Source organism: Bombus huntii, chromosome 1 (genome assembly GCF_024542735.1).
Source record: "Bombus huntii isolate Logan2020A chromosome 1, iyBomHunt1.1, whole genome shotgun sequence".
NCBI classification, from domain to species: Eukaryota; Metazoa; Arthropoda; class Insecta; order Hymenoptera; family Apidae; genus Bombus; species Bombus huntii.
Window position 1 is genome coordinate 13,313,467 of NC_066238.1, and position 21,903 is coordinate 13,335,369.

General features: G+C 33.7%; 2 protein-coding genes and 2 long non-coding RNA genes across 5 annotated transcripts; 2 read left to right on the top strand and 2 right to left on the bottom strand.

The window, feature by feature from the left end:
* Positions 1-2,472: 2,472 nt before the first annotated feature.
* On the top strand, positions 2,473-8,342 carry LOC126863935 (forkhead box protein A4-A-like). The gene is made up of 2 exons (XM_050615106.1): positions 2,473-4,713; positions 8,080-8,342. Exons 1-2 carry the CDS (start codon positions 3,507-3,509, stop codon positions 8,340-8,342), a joined length of 1,470 nt encoding a protein of 489 aa, XP_050471063.1. The 5' UTR covers positions 2,473-3,506.
* On the bottom strand, positions 5,005-8,195 carry LOC126864518 (uncharacterized). Its single transcript, XR_007689317.1, has 3 exons — positions 8,069-8,195; positions 7,014-7,979; positions 5,005-5,510 (listed from the first exon to the last, which is right to left on the bottom strand). It is a non-coding gene; the product is annotated as an uncharacterized LOC126864518 (long non-coding RNA).
* On the bottom strand, positions 8,218-11,224 carry LOC126864903 (uncharacterized). The gene is made up of 3 exons (XR_007689434.1): positions 10,259-11,224; positions 9,770-10,168; positions 8,218-8,355 (listed from the first exon to the last, which is right to left on the bottom strand). It is a non-coding gene; the product is annotated as an uncharacterized LOC126864903 (long non-coding RNA).
* A 1,224-nt stretch (positions 11,225-12,448) lies between these two features.
* Positions 12,449-17,963, top strand: LOC126867598 (importin-4-like). Of its 2 annotated transcripts, none has more exons than XM_050622257.1 (15): positions 12,449-12,615; positions 12,988-13,074; positions 13,146-13,253; positions 13,322-13,474; positions 13,536-13,721; positions 13,798-14,092; positions 14,168-14,325; positions 14,404-15,001; positions 15,071-15,306; positions 15,391-15,602; positions 15,674-16,014; positions 16,080-16,255; positions 16,340-16,542; positions 16,636-16,946; positions 17,044-17,963. In XM_050622257.1, exons 1-15 carry the CDS (start codon positions 12,562-12,564, stop codon positions 17,166-17,168), a joined length of 3,243 nt encoding a protein of 1,080 aa, XP_050478214.1. In that variant the 5' UTR covers positions 12,449-12,561; the 3' UTR covers positions 17,169-17,963. The 2 variants fall into 2 exon arrangements, with proteins under 2 accessions (XP_050478214.1, XP_050478225.1); XM_050622268.1 differs by lacking the exon at positions 12,449-12,615 and adding an exon at positions 12,635-12,910.
* The last annotated feature ends 3,940 nt before the right edge of the window (positions 17,964-21,903 follow it).

Sequence of the window (21,903 nt, forward strand, 5' to 3'; positions counted from 1 at the left end):
TACAGTTAGATGCTATATACGTTTTGGAAGTACGTTTCTGTTAATTTTTAATGTTTATTGGATTTATAGAAGAAGAATGTAGCGAGAGGCATTCAGAGCAGTGTGGCAAAGAGTTAACAGAACCACGAAACACACGTTGCACGATTTCAAGTAGGCAAAGACAAGATGGCCGTGACGCTTCTCTTTCGTCGGTTCGTTCGCTGTAAGGCAAACAAACTTCTTGAGAATTCGTGGTCTAGAGAGCTCAGGGCGTACGATATCACCGGATAGACGTTGGATGACATTAAATAATTGCCCTCTCGATGCTCCACTTCCAGGTTTCCATATGTTTCTTGGAATTTCATTATTATAAATAGAGAACAATTGCTAGGAAATATTCAGACTCGTTCTTCGTAATTTAATCTGCTATTTCGTTTTCAATTTTCACTGAATTATAATTTCAATTCTAAATATTGCATAACTTATATGATAACGACAAAAATTCAAGAGAGAGATTTTTAGCGATGTTTGCATTGTTATATATTTATCTTTGGATTGTAATTATTATATTGTAATATTGTTACTATTATTGGATATTATTATTCTATACAGTGGTTTTGGAATCATTTAAGATTAATTTCGTATAGAGTTTATTGCAATTTTGTTAGACTAATTACAAGATTTTAAATAAAAAGGCCTACATAGAAGAGCCTATACGGATCAAAACCATCAGGAGATTCTAATGAAACGAGGCACGTACTTGGAATCGTGATCGTTGATAAACGTCGATCTCAATTCTTTCAGGACCAGTTACCCGATACCTCGTCACGTGTATCGATATGTAAACACTTTGGTTCGATTGACTGCGATTAACGAGTTAATGCGCAGCGGGTCATTGGATCGAGAACACTATGATAAGAAAGTTTAGAGACTTCCTTCGTAAATATTACAAAGCGACGTCTTACGTTATCGACTACGAAATTCATAATGAATTATATGTAAGTACTTATATATAGATACGTATTTTATATATCATCTATATTATTAATAACACAAGGTTGTATAATTTTAGATTTCGCGCATATCTACGCAATAATCTAACAATCTAATTTAATAAAAGAAAATAATACCTTTTCTCCTGTGATAGACAATGATACTTTCACCAGATGCGATAAGACACTTCAATTCATTGGCGTAATTGTAAACAATCATAATAAGCTGACATAACGCCATTGAAAAAATAAAGTACGGATCATTTTTATTCCATTTTCATTCAAGAATCAGTACCAACTCAATATCCACGGTTTGTAACATAAAGTCGACACATTGAAGCTCTTGAAGATCATTTGTGTCTTCCGTTCGTACATGTTTTATGAATTGTACTTCTTTTGTTTCGAAGTATAAAATTAATACTAACAAGTACGTATGTATATCTTTTTTTATGTAGCATACAGTACTTAAAAAATTTGTAAAAAGATTTTCCACCTATTCACATTGATCTTCAAAATGTGGAGCTCTTCGCGATTTCGGGAATTAATTATGCCTTTCGCCAGAAAATTTCACACAATTTTCAGGTGAAAAGCACAATTAGTTCTTGAAATCGCGAACGTGTTAACAACAATTTTGCTTTTTCATCGAAATTTGATTCAAATGAAATGAGAAGGTATAATGGAAGTCCGACATTTTGTGTTCCACGAACGGAAGTGCGTGATGACGCTTAAGATCTGTCGGGAACTGACATCACGAGTAAAATTTCCAGATAATCAGCCCTAATTTCAGGATAATCGATGATGTACGAATTCCGAGAGGAACCTAAAACAGAAAATGGAGGGCGGTTCTATGATCGGGCGGAGCATAGCTCTAACTTCTCGTTGGTCAACAGGTGAACCAATCGTTCCTTCGAGCTTTTTCGTACCGTCTGCAAGCGCGTATCCTGAAATTGTAAAACTCATTGCTCGCGAGTTAGTCGTTTCTGTAGATACCATTAAAATAAGGAAATTGTAGTTTTTCACCGAAAAATGAATATCGATAATTATGCATTGTTTCTGTTAACTAAGATATATATGCAATATCTTTTCCACTTTTCTGAGTACCTACATTTTCTTAGGATTAACGAAAACAGTTATCAGAAAATACAAGAGAATAAAATGGAACGTCTTATTTAACTCACGAGTACCATATTATGAGTAAAATTATTCGGAAATTAATTATAATCTCTTTATAGAGATTGAAAGATTGATAAATCCAATCCCATTTGCATTACGTGAAAATAATATATCACACTGACAAGCAACTTCTCTTGAAATATTCTTTTTTTTATGTCCATAATGTGTATAACTAATTAAAACTAATAACAAAGATGGGATCCTTTCTAGGCCATCAAAGTTCCATTCAATGTTAATCCTTAACATACCAAGTAAAGTAGAATCACTCAAAAACCATAACAGAATACAGAATCTATAATACTAATAGAACTTGCAGGCTTGCAGCCACAACAAAAATACAATAACAGGAACTAATGCAATAATGAAGAGAAACCATGTAGGACTTTAAAGACTCCTCTTGATAAAAGAATATCGTTCATATAACACTGGTATGCAAAGAATTAACACCAAACATTTTGCACAAATCTCCATGTTCTTTCGCTAATTAAATCAGCTCTAATTTAACAAAACACCGTCGAGATCTCACTGCAACAACGAGAATGAGGAAAGTTATGCAATCTTCTTCGTTTCAATCTCTCGTCAAGCAATCACAGCGTGCCCGATTGTTGTTCTCAGTATCCGGAGCTTATTTCTATCAGGCGTGACATCGTAGTAGAAACCAGTCGCTATTGGTCGTGAACGCGAGCTTTAGTATCGTACACTGTTGATCGACCAATGAAAAGTCAAGCCACGTCCCCTCGGTTCATCACGCCTACCGGGGACGAGGTTGGTTCGTGACGGCGTGGTTCGCGTCATCGCGACGTACCAAGCTTCCACCAGGTCCGGAGTTGATCCCGAGGCCCAGTCATCCGAAAACACTTAGTGGCGCATCAGTGCAACGTCTGCCAAGTGGCAAGTCTAAATAATTGACCCCACCGTTCGTGCAAACAATTTACATCGGGCACACGTAAATAACGGCCTCTTTCCTCCTTATTGTGATTACGCTTGGAAACGCGTGGCCGCCACACGAATTCGTCCACGACGTGTGGGAACGGCCGATGCAGCAAACATAAACGGTAAATACAGCGAAACTCGATCGTGTTCGCAGTTGCGATTGATAGTGAGAGTGACAGGGACAGTATACGTACGAAATTACAGCTGGAAGACATTAAAAATTTTACGGATCATTTTTCAAATCATATTTACCGTGGTACGAGATACGTTGGAATTGGAATTCGTGAAATTATTGTGGTTAGAATAGCATAGATATACAACTAGACATACACCTTAGATTTCTAAGGATATTTACAGTGAGGTGAATGGACTATAGTTGTGAGTTTTAGAATGTTCGCTACAGCGTGACGACTGGTCTCGACGGACTTCATGGATCAAACGGTAATCGTTCCGTCGACTCCTCGCGGAAGCAACGTGGACAACGCGAGAGTCACGATGAAGAACGAAAGTGACTCGAATCTACATATCCAAGACCAGTCTACCGTAGCTCATTCCAATTCCACATCGGTGGTACCTCGAACCAATTTGTCGATGTCCAATAGTCTGAACCAAGATCAGAGTTTAGATCCGTTGATGTGTAACCCTGCCAGTACAGAGTTACCTAGGAAGCCTGGAGCGCGGCGCCAAGAGAAACCTCCGTACTCTTACATAGCACTGATCGTAATGGCGATTCAGGCGAGTCCAGGAAAGAGATTAACCCTTTCAGAGATCTACTCGTTTCTTCAACAACACTTTCCCTTTTTCCGTGGCGCTTATCAAGGCTGGAAGAACTCAGTGCGCCATAATTTGAGCTTGAACGAGTGTTTTATCAAGCTTCCAAAGGGTTTAGGAAGACCAGGTAAAGGTCACTACTGGACGATTGATCCTTCGACAGAGTATATGTTTGAAGAAGGAAGCTTTCGTCGACGGCCACGAGGTTTCCGTCGCAAGTGCCAAGCCTTGAAGCCTCAGTATCCTCAATACTTTTCTGCGAGTGGTCCAGTAGGCGTCCAGACTCCCGGATACGAAAATTTAACACCTGGAGCCATGGAATACGCGAATGGATATCAAAATCAGTATCAAAATTATCAAGAATATGCGATGTACGCAGCACCTGGTGCCGCAGTCTCCGCTGATTGGTCCTATCCTGAGGCCACATACAAGACACCGCCCATATCGGAAGTAACATACAAGACGACGGAAGTCACATACAAAACTGGAGAACCGTCTGTATACAGAAACGGAGAAATAGTAGCATTTAAGAGCGAGCCTGGATATGCGGCGAGGAGTCAGGAGCAGTTGACGTACAGAGCTACGGACGGGTTCTCCGTGAAAGATCATCAACAGCATCATCCAGAGACGGTTTATAAGGAGAATGAAACTATGATGACCTATAAGTGCCCGTCTAATCCCGCACCAACTACTCAAGCACCTGGACAAGATTACTACGTTGGTTACGGACTCGCCGGGGTCAACAATACTGGAAGCAACGTGAACGTCGCTATGCAGGGAATCCCAGAACAGACAGGCAACAACAGTCCCGTAGGAAACGTCAGTTCGCCGCACAGTGGGTGCCAGACACCTGTAACGGATAATGGTAAGTTGTTATTTAATATTATTTGATAATTTTTAGCTGTTGTAAGTACATACGCATATGGATATAATGAAGATAATACGAAAGAAGAAAATAAGTGAAATTGTATATTTTGTTTGGAGGATCAGACGATATTGAAATATTAAGAAACTGTTTTTAGTTTGGGTTTCTCTGTCAGGAGTATACTTGCTTAAGTCGAAATTAAATAATAGACTTCAATAATTGAGGAGATTTCTGAAAAAAGGGCACAGAAAATAACATGGTGAATTGAATGCATTGCATTGGTAATTTTAATACCAACTACGTTCTTTGTTCCTTTCACAATTCTCCTAGGTAATAGGATGTTTGATTCATTATAAGTTCAATTCTTCTTGTTAATACAATGATTGATTCGCTATAAAATACTAAACAAAATAAGAAAATAGGTACATAATTTTCAGATCAGAAAGACAGTTGGAGAAATGTATGATTGAGTATAAATAATGAGTATAATTAAAGGCCCTGCTTATACGTTCCTGAAAGTGTAGATATTGATCTTGATCTAATCGAGAGTTGCAAGACTAGCAGGAGATTTTCTTAAGTCGAAGGCAACAATGACAATTCACGACAGTCGGGGGGCCATATGGAAAATCGCAGACTGTTTACGACCATACAGGCGCCAGTTTCCTTAGAACCATAGTCTAGTCGTTTAAAAAGTTCTTCGACGAGTTTCACAAGAACAACTGTGGTCCGTCTTGAACATTTTCCAAGCTTGAAATCCAATAAAAGATCCACTTGAGATTAATGCACCCAAAACTTATCTGAAAATTATTTTTATCATCATTAATAGTTAAATATTATATATTAATTATAAGTACTGTTAATTATACACCGTAAGGCAATATGAAAAATAACATTAGAGAAGGAACAACTTCCTGAGAGCGTAAATTTAAAAGTCAAAGCCAAAATTCAAAAGTCAATAAATTTGAAAGTCAAGTTCCGTTTAATAGCACCGTCGAAAGTACTCTTCGCGCGGAGCCGACAGACATGAAATCACCGTAGCTGACAGCACCTATTAGCCAGGGTGACATTTCTGTCACGCCCATGCGAGAAGTCGTAATTCGTAACTCGTAACATTATACGTGTAACGGGGCATGACACGAAATCTCAGCTTGTCTTCCGTTTAGATTAATTTAGCGTAGAAACACAGAGGCGGCAATTACACATTCGTTAAACATCCACTTTTTTCGGCAGTAAAAAGCTCAGAGAAATTCATCGAGTCTTTAACTATGTCGTAATATGGCTAATGTCTAATGTTTCACTACGAGCGTGGTGCTATACAATCTTGTAGCATTCCATGTATTTTATATATTCTACCAATCTTGTAATATTCTATGTATTCTATATATGTGTTCAACCTTGTAATATTCTGTGTATCGTTAAGCGTGTTGTATTATGAGCTACAAAGATTTACATACTACGATTGACGCATTAAGAATAATGTTCTAGAGTCATTGGTTCTATTCATTACGTTTATGAATGAAACGATTTCGTGAATGCAAAAGTTTACTACAGTTACTACGTTCGATCGCGTGGTAAACAAATGATCGTAGTGAACGAAAATACACGGTTTTTTTGTATCAGTTACCGGTAGTCGCGTGCTGGTAAGTGAGGTCTCAAATCGCTTATCGTGTAAACATTTACAAGTGGGGTAAACAAGATGTTCTTTAATCTAAGTACATCGAATGTAGCTACCTCAAACATTAGCTGGTTCGTTTATTAAACCTTTCCACGGAACTGACTTCGATCTGTGGTTCCGCGGTCTCAATGTAGACATATTATCTATGATGATGAATTAATAGTAAGCTTCTGCGAAATTTATACGACTCTAATAGTATTTTATCCAACTCTTCATTTAAAAAATTAAATAATGTTTCTTCTAAATCAAACTCATGCAGATCAATTTTAACTCTATAGAATACTGTACTCCCCGTATATTTTATATTTTAATTTTATTTTTTAAAAATAGTAGCTCTTTATTGCTTATTCATAATTCCCGATAATCCTCTGTCATGGAAACTTCAACTTTTACGTGTTTTCGTGTTTGAGATATACAATTCTTCATTATAGTTTTGATATTTATGAATAATGAATATTTGTGAGTAGGGTTAAAAACTCTGATATCTATGATGAGGTTACTCCAGAATCGATATTTGCTATTTAGATCAACAGATCGTTCTCATCCGCGCACTCCCGTTTATAAGTACAATCTATTCCTTCTCTCTACCTCGATACACCATGGCATCGACAAGGGATAAACGTACCACCCACGCACCCTTCCTCCTGCTCCTCCTTCTCTTTTCTCGTTCAGTCAGTAAAGTGTAAACGAGATCAATCTGCAGACGCCTCGGTAGGCCCCAGTTTTCCTCTTTCTCTTTTTCTTCTACCCCGGTCTCGGGATGTATTTCTGGAGCCGATCTCTCTACTCCGCGACTATGGCATCGTTGTTGGCAACGACGGGCGCTGATATTCGCTCAGGCAACCGCTTCTGTGCTCTTCTTTTACTGCCATCGTATTTCGATTCACGGTACGTGTCCCGTGTTCGAAAGAAAAGGAAAAGGACAGAGAAATTCGCGCGCACGAGCGCAGAAACAGATCGCTCAAGCAGCCAGAAAACTTTGGATTCGACGGAGGTAGAGAGGTCGAGAGAGATTTTGACTGACGGCACTGCCATTGAGACCACACACGACGCTGTTTTAAGACGTTCGTTACACTTGCCTTCGATCTGGAATTAAACCAAATTCCAATTGCCATCGAGATGCCATCGTTCGCTTTTAATCGTGCTACCTTCAAAACCGATCTATCAGCGATTTTACTTCGGTATTATCAACTCGTGCATAATTTTACTTTTAACTATAACGATTTCTGTATGCATTGCTACGTTTCTTATAGGGCATTTAGATTAGATAATATCTAATGCTGTTTTTGTATCATTTTTTTCTTTATCTTCTTGATGAAGGCAGAATTTGATAGTTTTCGTAAAGATGTAAAATATAAGTATGCAGGAAAGTTTGTAAAAAAGAAAAGATGAACAAGTACGAGAGGGAAATAAAGAGAGAAAGATAGGAGTCGAGACACGAGTGAAGTGCGTACTTGAAGAACTACTTGAGAGCTGCCGGAGCTTCGGATTTATCATACCTATACAAGGGCTGATTTCGTATCATGAGGTCTTTCACTTCTTCTCTTCATTTCCTCTTGTCCCTTCATGTGTGGTCCACCTCCACTCTCCACTGAAATATCGTAAAATTTAGAAATGTCACAAAGTTCCAAATATTAAAAAATATTGAAAAGATTATTTACAAAATTGTTTCTCTTTTACTTTTGTTTCAGGTATAAAGATGCAATGCTCGAACTCCAATTCAAACAGTTCTGGAGGTGGACTCATTGATCGCAAACCATCCTACTTTGGTCATCCGGCCGGATCAGTTACTTTGAGCTCGTTAAGCTCTCTAAGCTCGCTTAACTTGAGCAATATCGGCAGCTTGAGTAGTGGCTTGAGTATATCAAATATACCTGGCACAGTTTCGTCGAACATTCATCATACAGCCACAACACCGCCAACGTACTATGATCAGATCAAATACAGTATGTGAAACGTGTGACTATCTGAAACAAAGAGGAACAACGTACTTTTTATTAACGATGTAACGTTAGTGTCGACGAAATTTCGAAACAGTGCGGTAAAACGAATATTTAACAATATTCACTATTGAAACTCTATTGCGAATGAAATCTATTCGAGTGCAGATGTACAAGTTTGTAAAGAAAAGAAGAAATCTGTTTTTCAAACGATCGCTTCGATAACAGTGTAGATTGAGATCCTATTTATATTTATAATTACGAATAAATGTTACTAATTTAAGCCGTTCGCCGCGAATCAAAGATGTAGAATTAAAGCATCCTTTGCTATAAGAAGGAGAAAACAGTAGGAGAAAGTTCTATGTTGCTTGAATCACATTTTGCCGCTTTTTCATCTTGCTTAGTGGATCGACGATGATACATTGTGATTTTGAAATAGATATTTCTACGAATTAAGACAATCTATAACTGCCGATGATGTATCAGAGTGAGTTAAATATTAATCACGTCAAACAATGGTTTTGCGGTGACGATAAAGGATTTGTTGATAGCAGCAAACTCTCTTTCCTAGTCCCTACTTCTCGTCCATGAATTCCGGTTCTTGTTAGCGTCATCTTGCGTAACAACATTATGCTTTTTGTTAGCCCGTATGACAAATTGTTATTAAAGTTTTTACGATTTTCATTTCCATAGCTTCGATCATTCCTTATTTAAAATAAAACTCATTTGACTCCTTGGTAATTTCCATAATTTTTTACTTAAAAAGGAAAAGAAGACTCGAAGAAGAGAGCGAGTTTTACGATCTCAGAAACTTGCTTCGTCTTTTTATCCTTTTTTTTTTTTCGTTGTAAAAAAGCGATGTAAAAAGGACCGAACAGCAAAGATTCTACTGTTACTTTCGAGGACTCAAAAACGAACCAGTAGTCCTGGATCTTTCTTAGGAAGGTTATAAAAAGAGATAATATGGTCGTGAACGATAGTTACGTGCTCTATGCAGTAGTAACGCGACAGAGTTCTATTGGAACAGCTTGTTGCCGGTCCCTGCCATAAAAATGACAAGAACAAGTCAGAGGCTCCTTTCGGCTAGCCAGGATGCACTTATTTGAGTAATATGGAGTTTCTTCGGAAAGTTTTTTCTCATCACGTGTTTAAATATTGCCGGTTCCTTTTATCAGCTTTCCTATAAATCACGTGCCACACTTTTCCGCGAAAATTTGGTTTGATTATCGATCTCGATGTCACGTCCAAAAATAATACGATGACACTTGATCCAGGTTTTATTATCGCGGTCAGGGAGGAGATACAAAGAAGCATGGGAAACTTGCAGATGAATCAGAATGTTAAATTCGAGTATACTGTTTCCTTCATTTCTTTCCTATTACTTTTTTTCAATTTGTATTTATATACAAGTATATGGTAAATATGTTTACAATGTATTTACGATTAGGGTAAAATATATTGTGTTGGTATACTTGAATATAATTGCAACCACGAGTTTCATTGCTCCGTCGTCACTTACAGATAGATGGACCTTTGTTTTGACGATTCGAGCCTCGCTATCTATCGATGATTTCCTTGAATCGGCTTAGAGAATCAAGAGGCGCGGGATTGCTTATGTAATAAATTAGAGAACGTTATGCGAGATGGCGGATCGCATGTGGTGTCGGCTTACACGAAACAGATTCATAACCGACATTAATTTCGCATTAAGATTTTTCTCTTCTTCGATCCGCAGATCGGATTCTGCTCGTGAAGGAATGAAAATTACTCTGATTTCCTTTAGTAGTGTATTCAAATCTCATTGTCGTACTATTTTACAATCAAAATTTTCTCCCATTCTCTATAATGAATTTTAAATCTTTTATTAAGTAAATGATTATTTCTTAACGATATAATGGATTAATTACATATTACTGTAATTATATATTACTTATCACATTTTTTATGAAGTAAGGTTTATGATATCCTGTCCCGTTTCGTTGGCGGGTTTATTGACCGATTTTTTCCTTAATCAATAACGCCTGGTCCAGATACTAAAGTGGTACGAAAAGAACCACTTCTTACTGCGTCATCCGGATTGCACGTAAACCAGACGACGAATATGCACGAGGTGTAAACGAAGTCACTCAATGACGCCGTTGACAGGCCATCTTTGGCCCGTGGTTCATGGTGTTCTCATTTCTGCAATACATTTTTGTCTAAGGAAAAAGCTTATCCCTCTATTTTTTGTTAGTGTTATCTGGTAAACGAAGAGATTTTTATTCGGCAATTTTAATGTTAAATTCAAATATTATCTATCTATCATAATAACTTCCTTTTATAGTAACTATACCTACCTATCATATCATAGACTTCTTTCACACGAACTTATATTTAGATTAATATATCATAATTATAATAATTAAAGAGTCTATTTCTAGCGCATATACATGTATGTCCATAGTGGGTGATGATTCTGATGAAAATCCTGCGTAGTGGAATAGAATAAAAAAGCTTGTTACTAAGTTCAAAAGTAATGGGAACGATAAAGGGTAATGACTTTCAGTGTAAGTCCAAGGATAGTCGGATTTTTCTACGAAATGCCGTATGTACGTGGATTTTTAAAACTGCGATCCAAAGAATTCGAGAGACTGCATTATCTCAAAGCTCCATGCTATCGAAGCGTTCATAAAAAGAGAAGAAGCAACAGAGAGAGGGTACGAATTTAAAGAAGGGTGAGTGAAGAATAAAGAAAGACAAGGAATACAAGAGGAAGGGGTTCGCTCTAAAATAATAAACTGCTCGATGCGATCCGAGGCTAGACGAAGTCGGAACAAACGTTCCGCAACTTACACTACATAGATTAGGAAACAAAAAGTTCAACCATAAATTGTCGATAATAAAAAGGAACCTTATTGTTTACAATAAATTATCTTCGCCAATACCATTGCTTCTTAGATTTATTTCGTTTGTAATTCTCAATTCTTCCTTTTCAATGATTTTTGTAAATTTATGCAATAATTGTTTCTATGGACATATATATGGAGACTATATAAATTTCAGATAATAAAAAATAAAATATTAATTATCAAACAATCAAATAATAAAATATTACTTAAGTAATAAAATGAATAAAATCAAATATCCAAGGAACAATAACATTTAGGACAAATTTAAACCATAGTACGTTTACACTTAGAATTCGCTTTCTATTGAATTTGAGCATAAAAATCATTCTATTTAAAAGAACAAGGTTGAATTTTCTCTGTTTTAAATTCTCTCAACTTCTTAACTTGTAAAGAAACCATTGCTATCATATTATGTATTACTTTAAACCTTACAGCTTTTATAAATAATACTAAATATATATATTTAGTATAAATAATAATAAATAACAAAATTTTATTTATTACTTGAAATAACGAGGATATTTCAGACTGGTGGGATATTTTGTATGTTCATCTTGGTGAGCATAAATAGACTAGGGGAATATTGGTAATATTTTGTCCTATAATATAAAAATAAAAATATTTACATTTTCTTGTGTTTTACATTAATATTATACATTTTGTTATTTTCTATAAATGCATTTAATTTTTGTCCATTTTTAAATATATGATAAATATCTGTATATCATATGAAAAGCATTAATAAGCCAAAAATCCTAATAATTATTAATTGAGGTTACATTGAAATTTAAATTTGTTTCTTTTTTAACGCTTAATTCGTTTGCTCTCTTACCTCCTAGTTATCTTGATAATTAAATTAATCCCTTTATTAATTATTTTAATATTGTAATTAAATATACAAAATAATAAATTATTTTAAACTAAAACCTTGAAACTTCTAAAACAACAAATTTGTATTCGCACGGTGATGCGTAACGTTTTAAGTGCCATCTACAGAACTCGGATCTCGTACAGTCATTTTAAAAATTTCTTGAATTGCAGCCATGATATTTTAGTGTAGAAAATGAACATTCTTTAAAGTGTCGAAATAGTTCTCTAATAAGAATTGGTGTTATGGAATATGATATATTTTACAATTATTTTAAGCTAATCTGCGATAGAAATAATTGATACTGAGAAATCTTTGTTAGGTATTTTATACAGCAGAATGTCGCACATGCGCATTAGAGTATTATAAAGACGTCACTACGCCACCAACAGGTCAGAAAAGCGGTAGTAGACAGCCGGCTACTTTGTTCGGAAATACTGCCAAATCTATATTTTGTTTACTAATTTTAAACTAATAATGGAGGAGATATTACTAAAGTTACTTGTAGCGGATAACACATCTATTCAGCAGGTATATTTAGTTAAATGACGTGTAATAAAAAAAGGAAACTTTGTAATGTTCGAAACACGTGTTTGCTTCTATTGCTAACCATTTAAAGCAGAAGATCGAAATATTTTACTTGATCTATATTTAATATTTTAACAAAAATAACTACTTCTGTCTTATAAATTGTTTTACACAAGTGACCATGCATTTTATTTCTTATGTCTTCATTTTTCTTGCTATCATTAGTGTTTTAATATGCATGTCATGTACTCCTTCAGTTTCTTTATTAAATAAGGATGAGCATACACTTTGCTAATTGGTATATCTTCCAAAGTCATTAATATCTACATCACATAAGTAGATATATAAGATAATATATTGATACAATATTTGCAGGGAACTGCAGAACTTAGAGAAGCTTTCAAGAAGCCAGAAAGTACACCAACATTATGTCAACTTATTATATCGTCAACAAATTCACAGGTTTTTATTTTTGATTCCTACAAATGTTTTATTTTTGCTATGTTTCATAACAAAGAATTATCTATGTTTAGGTAAGGCAATATGCAGCTATATTGCTAAGGAAGCGTTACGCTAAAGGGAAACATTGGTTGAAATTACCACAACATATACGCAATGAATTTAAGACAGTAATTTTGCAGGTAAGAAACTATTATTTTGGAACATATATTATTTTAATGAAAACAAATATAATTTTTTTATTTTTTAGGCATTAGTTAATGAACCAGAAAAAATGGTAAAGAATGCGATTGCACAGTTGATAGGCACAATTGTAAAACATGAATTGCCTAATAATGGATGGCCAGAAGTTTTGCAATTTGTACAGCAACTGATTACTAGTGAAAATTTAATAAATAAAGAGGTATGAAATGATAATAATTACTTTATATATTGTAAGATCGTAATATATAATTTTGTTATAGTTGGGAACATATACCTTGTCTATTATGACTGAAATTGCACCTGATGTCTATTCTATACATGCTGTATCACTTGCAAATCTTTTGGGACAAACATTAAATAGTCTACAAGATTTGAGAAATCCTGTAGCATATTATATTTTAAAAATAATGCAGAGTCTTGTTCCCTTTGTTGAAGGCAATCAAATGGTGAGTTGTATATATAATGATTAAATATTGATTGAAAGTATAGAAAATTATATCTAATGACAAACAATTTCTATAGATGATAAATGCTTATCATCAAATGATGCCACAAATAATGACCACAATTCAATCTCTTACTACTTCTCATGAAGATAAAGCTATTCAATGTTTTGAATTATTGGATGAATTATGTGAACATGGAGTTGCTGTGATAGCACCACATGTCAAAGCTCTTGTTACTATGTGCCTTGCTATTGCTGGTAACAAAGCATTAGATGATGCCCTCAGAGTTAAAGCAGTTGGTTTTATTGGTTGGTTAGCTAGAACAAAAAAGAAAGCCATAATCAGACATAAACTTGTTGAACCAATTTTAGGTAAAATGTGTTTACATTGTAAACAAACATTTTTGCTTGTATGATAATATATATTTTATGAATTCAATTTTATAGATATGTTATTTAATCTTATGTCCACACCACCTGAGGATGACAATGATGAGGTTTACTTCAGTGGTGATAATGAAGACAATACTCCTGTAACATGTGCTACTCAAACTTTAGATTTACTTGCACTTCATTTACCCCCAGAGAAGCTAGTTCCACAACTGGTATGACTTAAAATATTTGTAACAATTTTTTGTTTTGTAAAATATATCTAATATTTTATTCTTTTATTATTTTTATAGTTGCAATACATAGAACCTAGCCTGCAAGGTACAGATGTATATGCAAAGAAAGCATCATACTTAGCAATGGCGCTATTAGCAGAAGGTTGTTCAGAATATATCCGCACTAAATATCTCGAATCCTTCTTACGTTGCACTTGTCAAGGAATTAGTGATCCCACTCCGGTAGTGCGTAATGCTGCACTCTTTGCCCTTGGGCAGTTTTCTGAACACTTACAGCCAAATATTTCTCAATACTCATCCGAATTATTACCAGTATTATTCGAATATCTTGGTCAAATATGCGCGCATATTAAGCAAGAAAAGAAAGAACCACCTTCGGTTGATCGTATGTTTTATGCATTGGAAATGTTTTGTGAAAATTTGAATGAAAGTCTTTTACCGTATTTACCAACTTTAATGGAAAGACTCTTTGAAATTTTGAGTACGGATACTCCAGTCCATGTTACAGAACTTGCCCTGAGCGCCATAGGTTCAGCTGCTATGGCGAGTAAAGAGCACATGCTACCATATTTTGAAAAAATCATTACTATTCTCGATGGTTATCTTTCAGAAAAACAAATAGAAGAAACTATGTGTCTTCAAGTGCAAGCAGTTGGTATGAATAAGAACATTTAAACTTCATGTAATTTTTATCAATGACATTAATATTTAATTGATATTGCAGATACCCTTGGAGTAATCGCAAGAACAATAGGCGATAAAAATTTTGCACCTTTGGCTGATAGGTCTCTTAACTTCGGAATGAAGTTATTGAAAGAAACAGAAGATCCGGATTTGAAAAAGTCAATTTATGGATTGTTTGCATCAATTAGTACGATAATGAAAAAAGAAATAGCAGGTGCTTTACCAGAAATCATTGAGTATATGATTACAAGCATACAAAGTTCAGAAGGCATAGTGGTATGCAAGCAAATTGTGAAATATGTATATATGAGGAAAAACAAATTAATTATATTCATGCTTATACCGTTCTATTTTTGACAGCCTCATTTTAAGGAGGACGAAACTTCTGCCTTTCCGGTTTATGATGACCTTAGTGAAAATGAAAATGAAAATGATGAAGAAGATATTGAAAATACAGATAATGAAGAAGATAATGATGACGACGATGTGGCGGGTTATAGTGTTGAGAATGCATACATTGAAGAAAAAGAAGAAGCAATTCTAGCCTTAAAAGAAATTGCGGAAAATACAGGGTAAAATATTTAATATTTTCTCATATTTGATCTTATATTTTTTTCTAATAGTTTCATATTTTTTGTTTTAGAGAAGCGTTTCTGCCATATCTCGAAAAATCTTTTGAGGAAACATTCAAATTAATCAATTATCCACAAGAAGATATTCGTAAAGCTGTCATTGATGCCATTCTACAGTTTTGTTTTAGTTTTTCAGATATTAATACTAACGAAGGAAAACAAGCATTATTAAAAGCTCTTTCTGTATTTATTCCAAAATTGTCTGAATTGATAAGGTTGGGTGATGAACGAACAGTAGCTATTAGTGGCTTAGATGCTTATGCAGAACTTCTAAAAGAAATAAAATCAGATGTTCTTATCGGAGAAGGTCATAAAGATGCTATTATGAATTGTGTCATTGATGTCATGTTAGGTAAAGACTCAATGTAGATTATATTTTTGTTATTTCAACTATACAAAGAAAATTGTTTTTGACAGGAAAAACGGAATGTCAAGATCAAGAAGAAGCAGAAGACTTAGATATTGAAGCTGAACAGGATGAATTATTAGTTGAATGTGCGGGTGACGTATTTTGTAATTTTGGAAGAGTAGTCTCACCAGAAGACTTTGGGCATTATTTTCAAACTGTGTTGCCATTGCTCTTAGAAAGATTGGTACATGACTCTTTCTATTTTCAGATATGCACTTATTAATATAAATTGTTATATCATAATTTAAAAATTAAACAATCTTTTCAGAGAAAAAACAAATCAGAAGCTCAAAGATCTTTTGCAGTTGGTACACTCTCAGAATGTTTTACAGCCCTTAAACAACAAACGTCTAATTTCATACATATCCTGCTTCCTACATTTTTGAAACTTGTAGATGATCCAAACGCTGAAGTTCGAAATAACGCAATATATGGAATTGGCGAACTTGCATTGCATAGCAATGCTTATATGTATCCTTCTAATATATCTTATCTAATTATCTAATATATCATTATTATAATATTTTATACAATTTTCTTTTTTTCTTAACAACAATTTAATAGGCATTTTCCCGATATTTTAACAGTTTTGTCAAATGCTATTTATAAAGAATCACATGCAGGAGCACGTGATAATATAGTTGGAGCAATTGCACGGCTTATCATCGTTAATTATATGAACGTGCCACTTGATCAAGTATTTCCAATTTTTGTTAAGCAGTTGCCACTAAAAGAAGATTTTGAAGAGAATAAGGCGGTTTTTAGAAGTATATTAACATTATATCAAGCTGGTCATCCCATTTTACGGTCATACATGAACATATTACTCAGAGTTGCAGTCAGCATATTACATGAAAACAGAACTACAGATGATGGTATGCTATGCTATGTTTTTTTATTATTCTACGCAGTAAAATATTATGAAATTATCGTAATATATATTAAATTATATTATATTTGTTTTTTATGCAGAAGCGAAAAGTATTGTTGTGGAGTTCGTTAAATCTGCCCAGCGGGACTTTCCAGATGAATGGAATTCCGTGCTTGTCGATCTTTCAGCGGAAGTTGTCACGAACATTCAGTACATATTTTCTTAGGTTCCAACATGGATTCGAAAACTATTGTTTTTGGTTGTTCCGGATTGCAACAAACATTCAGACTGATAGATGAAGACATTTGCATATCAACGGAAGTGATATGCGCCATATATCTCATGTTTTTAAGTTATATCTAATGAATTGAAGATTTCAATACTAGTTATACTAGTTAACAATTTTATATACATCCATACAGTGTCTATTATTTATAAACATCATAATTATGGAAATTATATTTCTTTTTATATAATATCAAACAGTCAATAAGTGCAATTAATCACATCAATAGTAACAGTATACTATTAAAGCTTTTTTTGGTGCTCATATTTTGTAATACTGTATGATTTTACAGAGAAATACACCTAGTATGGAAATACTTCTTCCTTTTTCTAGACAACATATATTAAATTCTAGTCTACACAATTTTTTTCTTTCTTAATTTCTTTTTTATAAATACAAGCAGACTTATTGAATAATAAGTATTGAATTCCACAAATTAACTTGATATAAAAATATAATCAGAATAATTAAAAGAATTAATTTATTGCACATCTACTTGTTGGAAACTAAGTTTTAGAGCTGTTATATATACCTAGAACCGAACCATTTGTTATTACGTTCTGTTTGTTTCTAATCAAGAGTGGTGCATATAGCATGAAGCATTATGTGTATACATTGAACACAAATGTATCATTTGAAAAATAAAACCGTTGCACTACATTGATTTTACAAACAGGTTTTGTATTTTTTTTAATTATATAATTATTAAACTATATAAATTTCCATTTAATTTTATCGAAGTTCATATTTATTAAAGAGTTAAAAATTTCTTCGATATTGCTATTATGAGTCATTAACAGAAGACAGAAAATTTATTGCGTTGTTTATTTAGGCAAACATATGATTATACATGCTTATTATGTTTGTACTACTATAATTGGTCGAAATGTTTTACTATTGTGAATAACTTTATATTCATTTAATTTAATTAAAAATATATAAATATAGCGAATGAACGTTGCAGTCAGTAACATATATTGTCAAAATTATAGTAGACGTTAAATTTATCACATTATTAATACTTTATTTAAGAGTACGAGATAACTTAACGGGCCGTTGTACCCTCATAAAATTATCAAATATTCGTCTTGTTAATTTATCACATACTATTTCAATGTATAAAAAGTATAAGATATAATTATGGTATATTTGTGCAAAGATTAGGGAGAGAATCATGTTAATGGCGAATTATTAGCATTTCAATGTTCACCACTGTATAGTGTTAAGTGGAAAAAAGTTTGTATGTATATGTTTGTTTGTATATTATATTGATGAAGTATTATACATATGTACATTATGATATATACATTAAATTAATACTTGTGTGGGAAATATGAGTACGAAATCCTAAACGGAATTGTAACCGCGAAAGAAATGAATGGCAATTTTTAATTGGATAAAAATTGATGATTCTTAACAACATGAACTATAATTGAATTTTTTAAATTATAATCTTTCTTTTCCGTTTAAAAAGTTCTCTAAATCGTTAGTGTTATTACTCAAGTTTTTTAATATAAGAAGTACACAATTACAAATCGAAGGTTTGGGAATCTAATAGAGATCGTTGTTATTGATAAAATAGATTGCCAGAAATCGAAGTAGGAAATTATTGTTCACCTATGGATTAATAGCACAGATAGAAATTGATAGAAATATTGGATTACGATCCACAGTTATATACATGTGCTTCAAAATTAAAATATTCTACGATGACGCCCATCTTCTTGAAAAATAGTCTGTTGGAGAAACTAGAATATACAATTTTTTGCATATTCGTTAAACAAAAATATTACTTTTACGTACGTACATAGATATGTATATATGTTTAATGATACGTATACGATTGCATAGACAAACATTACATGAGTTGCATCATAATACAGGTATCGTATTTTTTATTATTTACTTATTATTTATTTATTCTTTTAATTTTTATCTATCTATTATTTTTTTTTATCTATCTATTATTTTTATTAGTAGATATTTTATATATAAAAAACTCAGTATATGTATAACAAAATAATTTCAATAATGATTAAATATATGTACTTATCCCAAGAAGCAAAAATATATCATTATCGATCAAATCGATTTGTATGTGATCGAAATGATCGCTAAAACGAGAATCGAAACGATCCTTAAAAAGAAAATCAAAACGATCCATAAAACGAGAATCGAAACGATCCCTAAAACGAGAATCGAAATTGAAATATAAAACATATAATCGAAAACAAAAATAAGTGAACAAATAGTGGAAATATGTATCAATGATGTGTTGTTAAATTTTTTGCTTGTTTACACAAAAATGTAAATATTAATTTAAGTTATTTACTAAATAATCTACGTACTATAACGGCATATAATAGATAAGCCTTAGGTATGTATAACAATAGCACTAGTTTCATTAAACTTCATTGATACTTACTTTCACCATCTGTGCATTAATTTTTGTCTCCGACTGTATTTCCTATAAAGGGTGCAACTCGTTTTGAGAAAGTGTTTCATATATTGTCATAACGATTTTCACAATCAGATGATGTCTCGTTTTTATATATCGGTTTGACACACAAACTTGTCGAACGACGACCTTCGTGTAGTGAGACGACGGAAGTCATAAAGTGTTATCGAGGTTCTTTTCATGCCATTGAGCCGAGTGTGTTAGTCATCGATGAATTAACTGTGTGCGTACCCACAGGTATACGCACCTACGTACACGGTGTATTAAAATTCTAATATGCTTTTGTTGACTTGTATATGTACATCATAAGCCAAAGTGGTTAACTTTACTTTTTGAAATTTTTTAAGTTTTAATACCAAAGCACTAGATTGATACTTATCACATATAATTTCATCAATTTTTATATTTTTTGTTTTGTGGTGTCAACCTGTTTGGCAAAATGAGCATATATGTTACTACGTTACTACGTGTAACTTAAACTTTCCATAAATGTTATCCTTTTCTTGAATGTAGTATTCCTTGAATTCAGACTAATTCTAACAATGTTTCTCGTGTTTAGAAAGCATAAGAATGCCTGCTCTGCCAGTTGCGTAAGCGTAGATTTCGTTCGCGATACAATGCATCGATGAACGGGCGGGAAGAATTTTCAGAAGTGGATATTCAAAATTGAAATATCGATTGGTCTACAAATAACTAAACTCCGATATCATCATCTATTTATATGTACGCTAAAATATTCGATCTGTACTCAAATCCTGACTTATTGATCGAAAACAGACAAATTCATACTTCATACAAAATGCAATCTTTTAAACTGGAATTTTTAAATCTCAATGATTTCATGAGAAATCTTGTAATGAATCAATATTCTCATTCTTACGATGATTACCATACATATATAATATATAATAGATTCATATATAATAAATATACAAGCTTTGCAGAAGTCGAACTAACCAACTTCATCTTTTCTAAGTTTCTCAATTTGACTACCTAGATACATGATTAATATTAAACGACTCGAAGGAACAAATCATGTATTTCCATAAGCTTATTTGCCGTAGGAAAGTGGCGCAAATAAGCATAAATTCTTATCTTTGTACTTATCAATTTATGGAGTTAATTAATATGACTTTTGGCCAACTCATATAAGAAATAGATCGTAAAGGAACGTATTGTAAGGAGTAATTAACAATAAGGCGTCGAAGTAGATACATAAATCCGGAGAGTACTGAAATTCTTGGACACCTTATACGTGCACGCATATCGAGTGCTTGATGCTGGTTTGTGTCCTTGGGTTCTCCACCATGACTCGAATCGAAAAGGAGTCGTAGGTGTACGACCCATGTCCGTGGCCCGACTGTGTACCTGCCGAGCTTACCATGCTTCATGGAGATATCGCTAGTGGAAAGTTTCGTCAGACGAAAGTGGTTTATTGCGCGCGGCGGCTCAACGCGGTTAAATCGTGTGATCCATCGATGAATTGTCCGAGCAACGTGTCTAAATAGTGGAAACGTGTACATCGTCTGCTACTATACTGGATAGTTTGGCGGAAATTAGAATCATAGGCAGATATCGTTCTAATAATATTGGTAAGTGATCATCGATCATATTAATTTTATTACTTGTTACTTAAATATAAAAGAAAAGCTGTCATAATACTCTAGTAGTTATTCTGAAGGTCCGTGCATGTTCAAATTATTTATCTATTTTTATCTAATTTATTAGGGATGTAGAATATTTCGTTGGATGTATTGCTGCCATACTCGATCATCGTGCACACTTCTTTCTTTCATTATGCATCTTATGTACGGAGCTTTATATTCTATTTCGCACATCATATTGGTGTAAATATTTACACATGAATAAAGGATCTTCAACAATGCAGTTTCACCGGTTATCGATGCTCGATCCTCTTGAATTGCAGGATGAACAAACGAACTGATTATCTTCACGGATGGTGTCGTAACAGCTTTTTATCCTGTCATAAAATTACAAAGACACCGTTCTTTTTTTAACACTGTAATTACAGACTGAAATCAATAGCATGACTCAGTCGATTGCTCGATTATCCGGCTAATAATCTAACAATAGTCGATGTTTCTGACGAAAGTATGATCGATGAAAGATCACAGTCTACACGATCACTAACTTCGCTTTTTCGCAATTATTATGCAGATTCCATTCGAAAAGGAGGATTAGGTAGCTATGTTTATA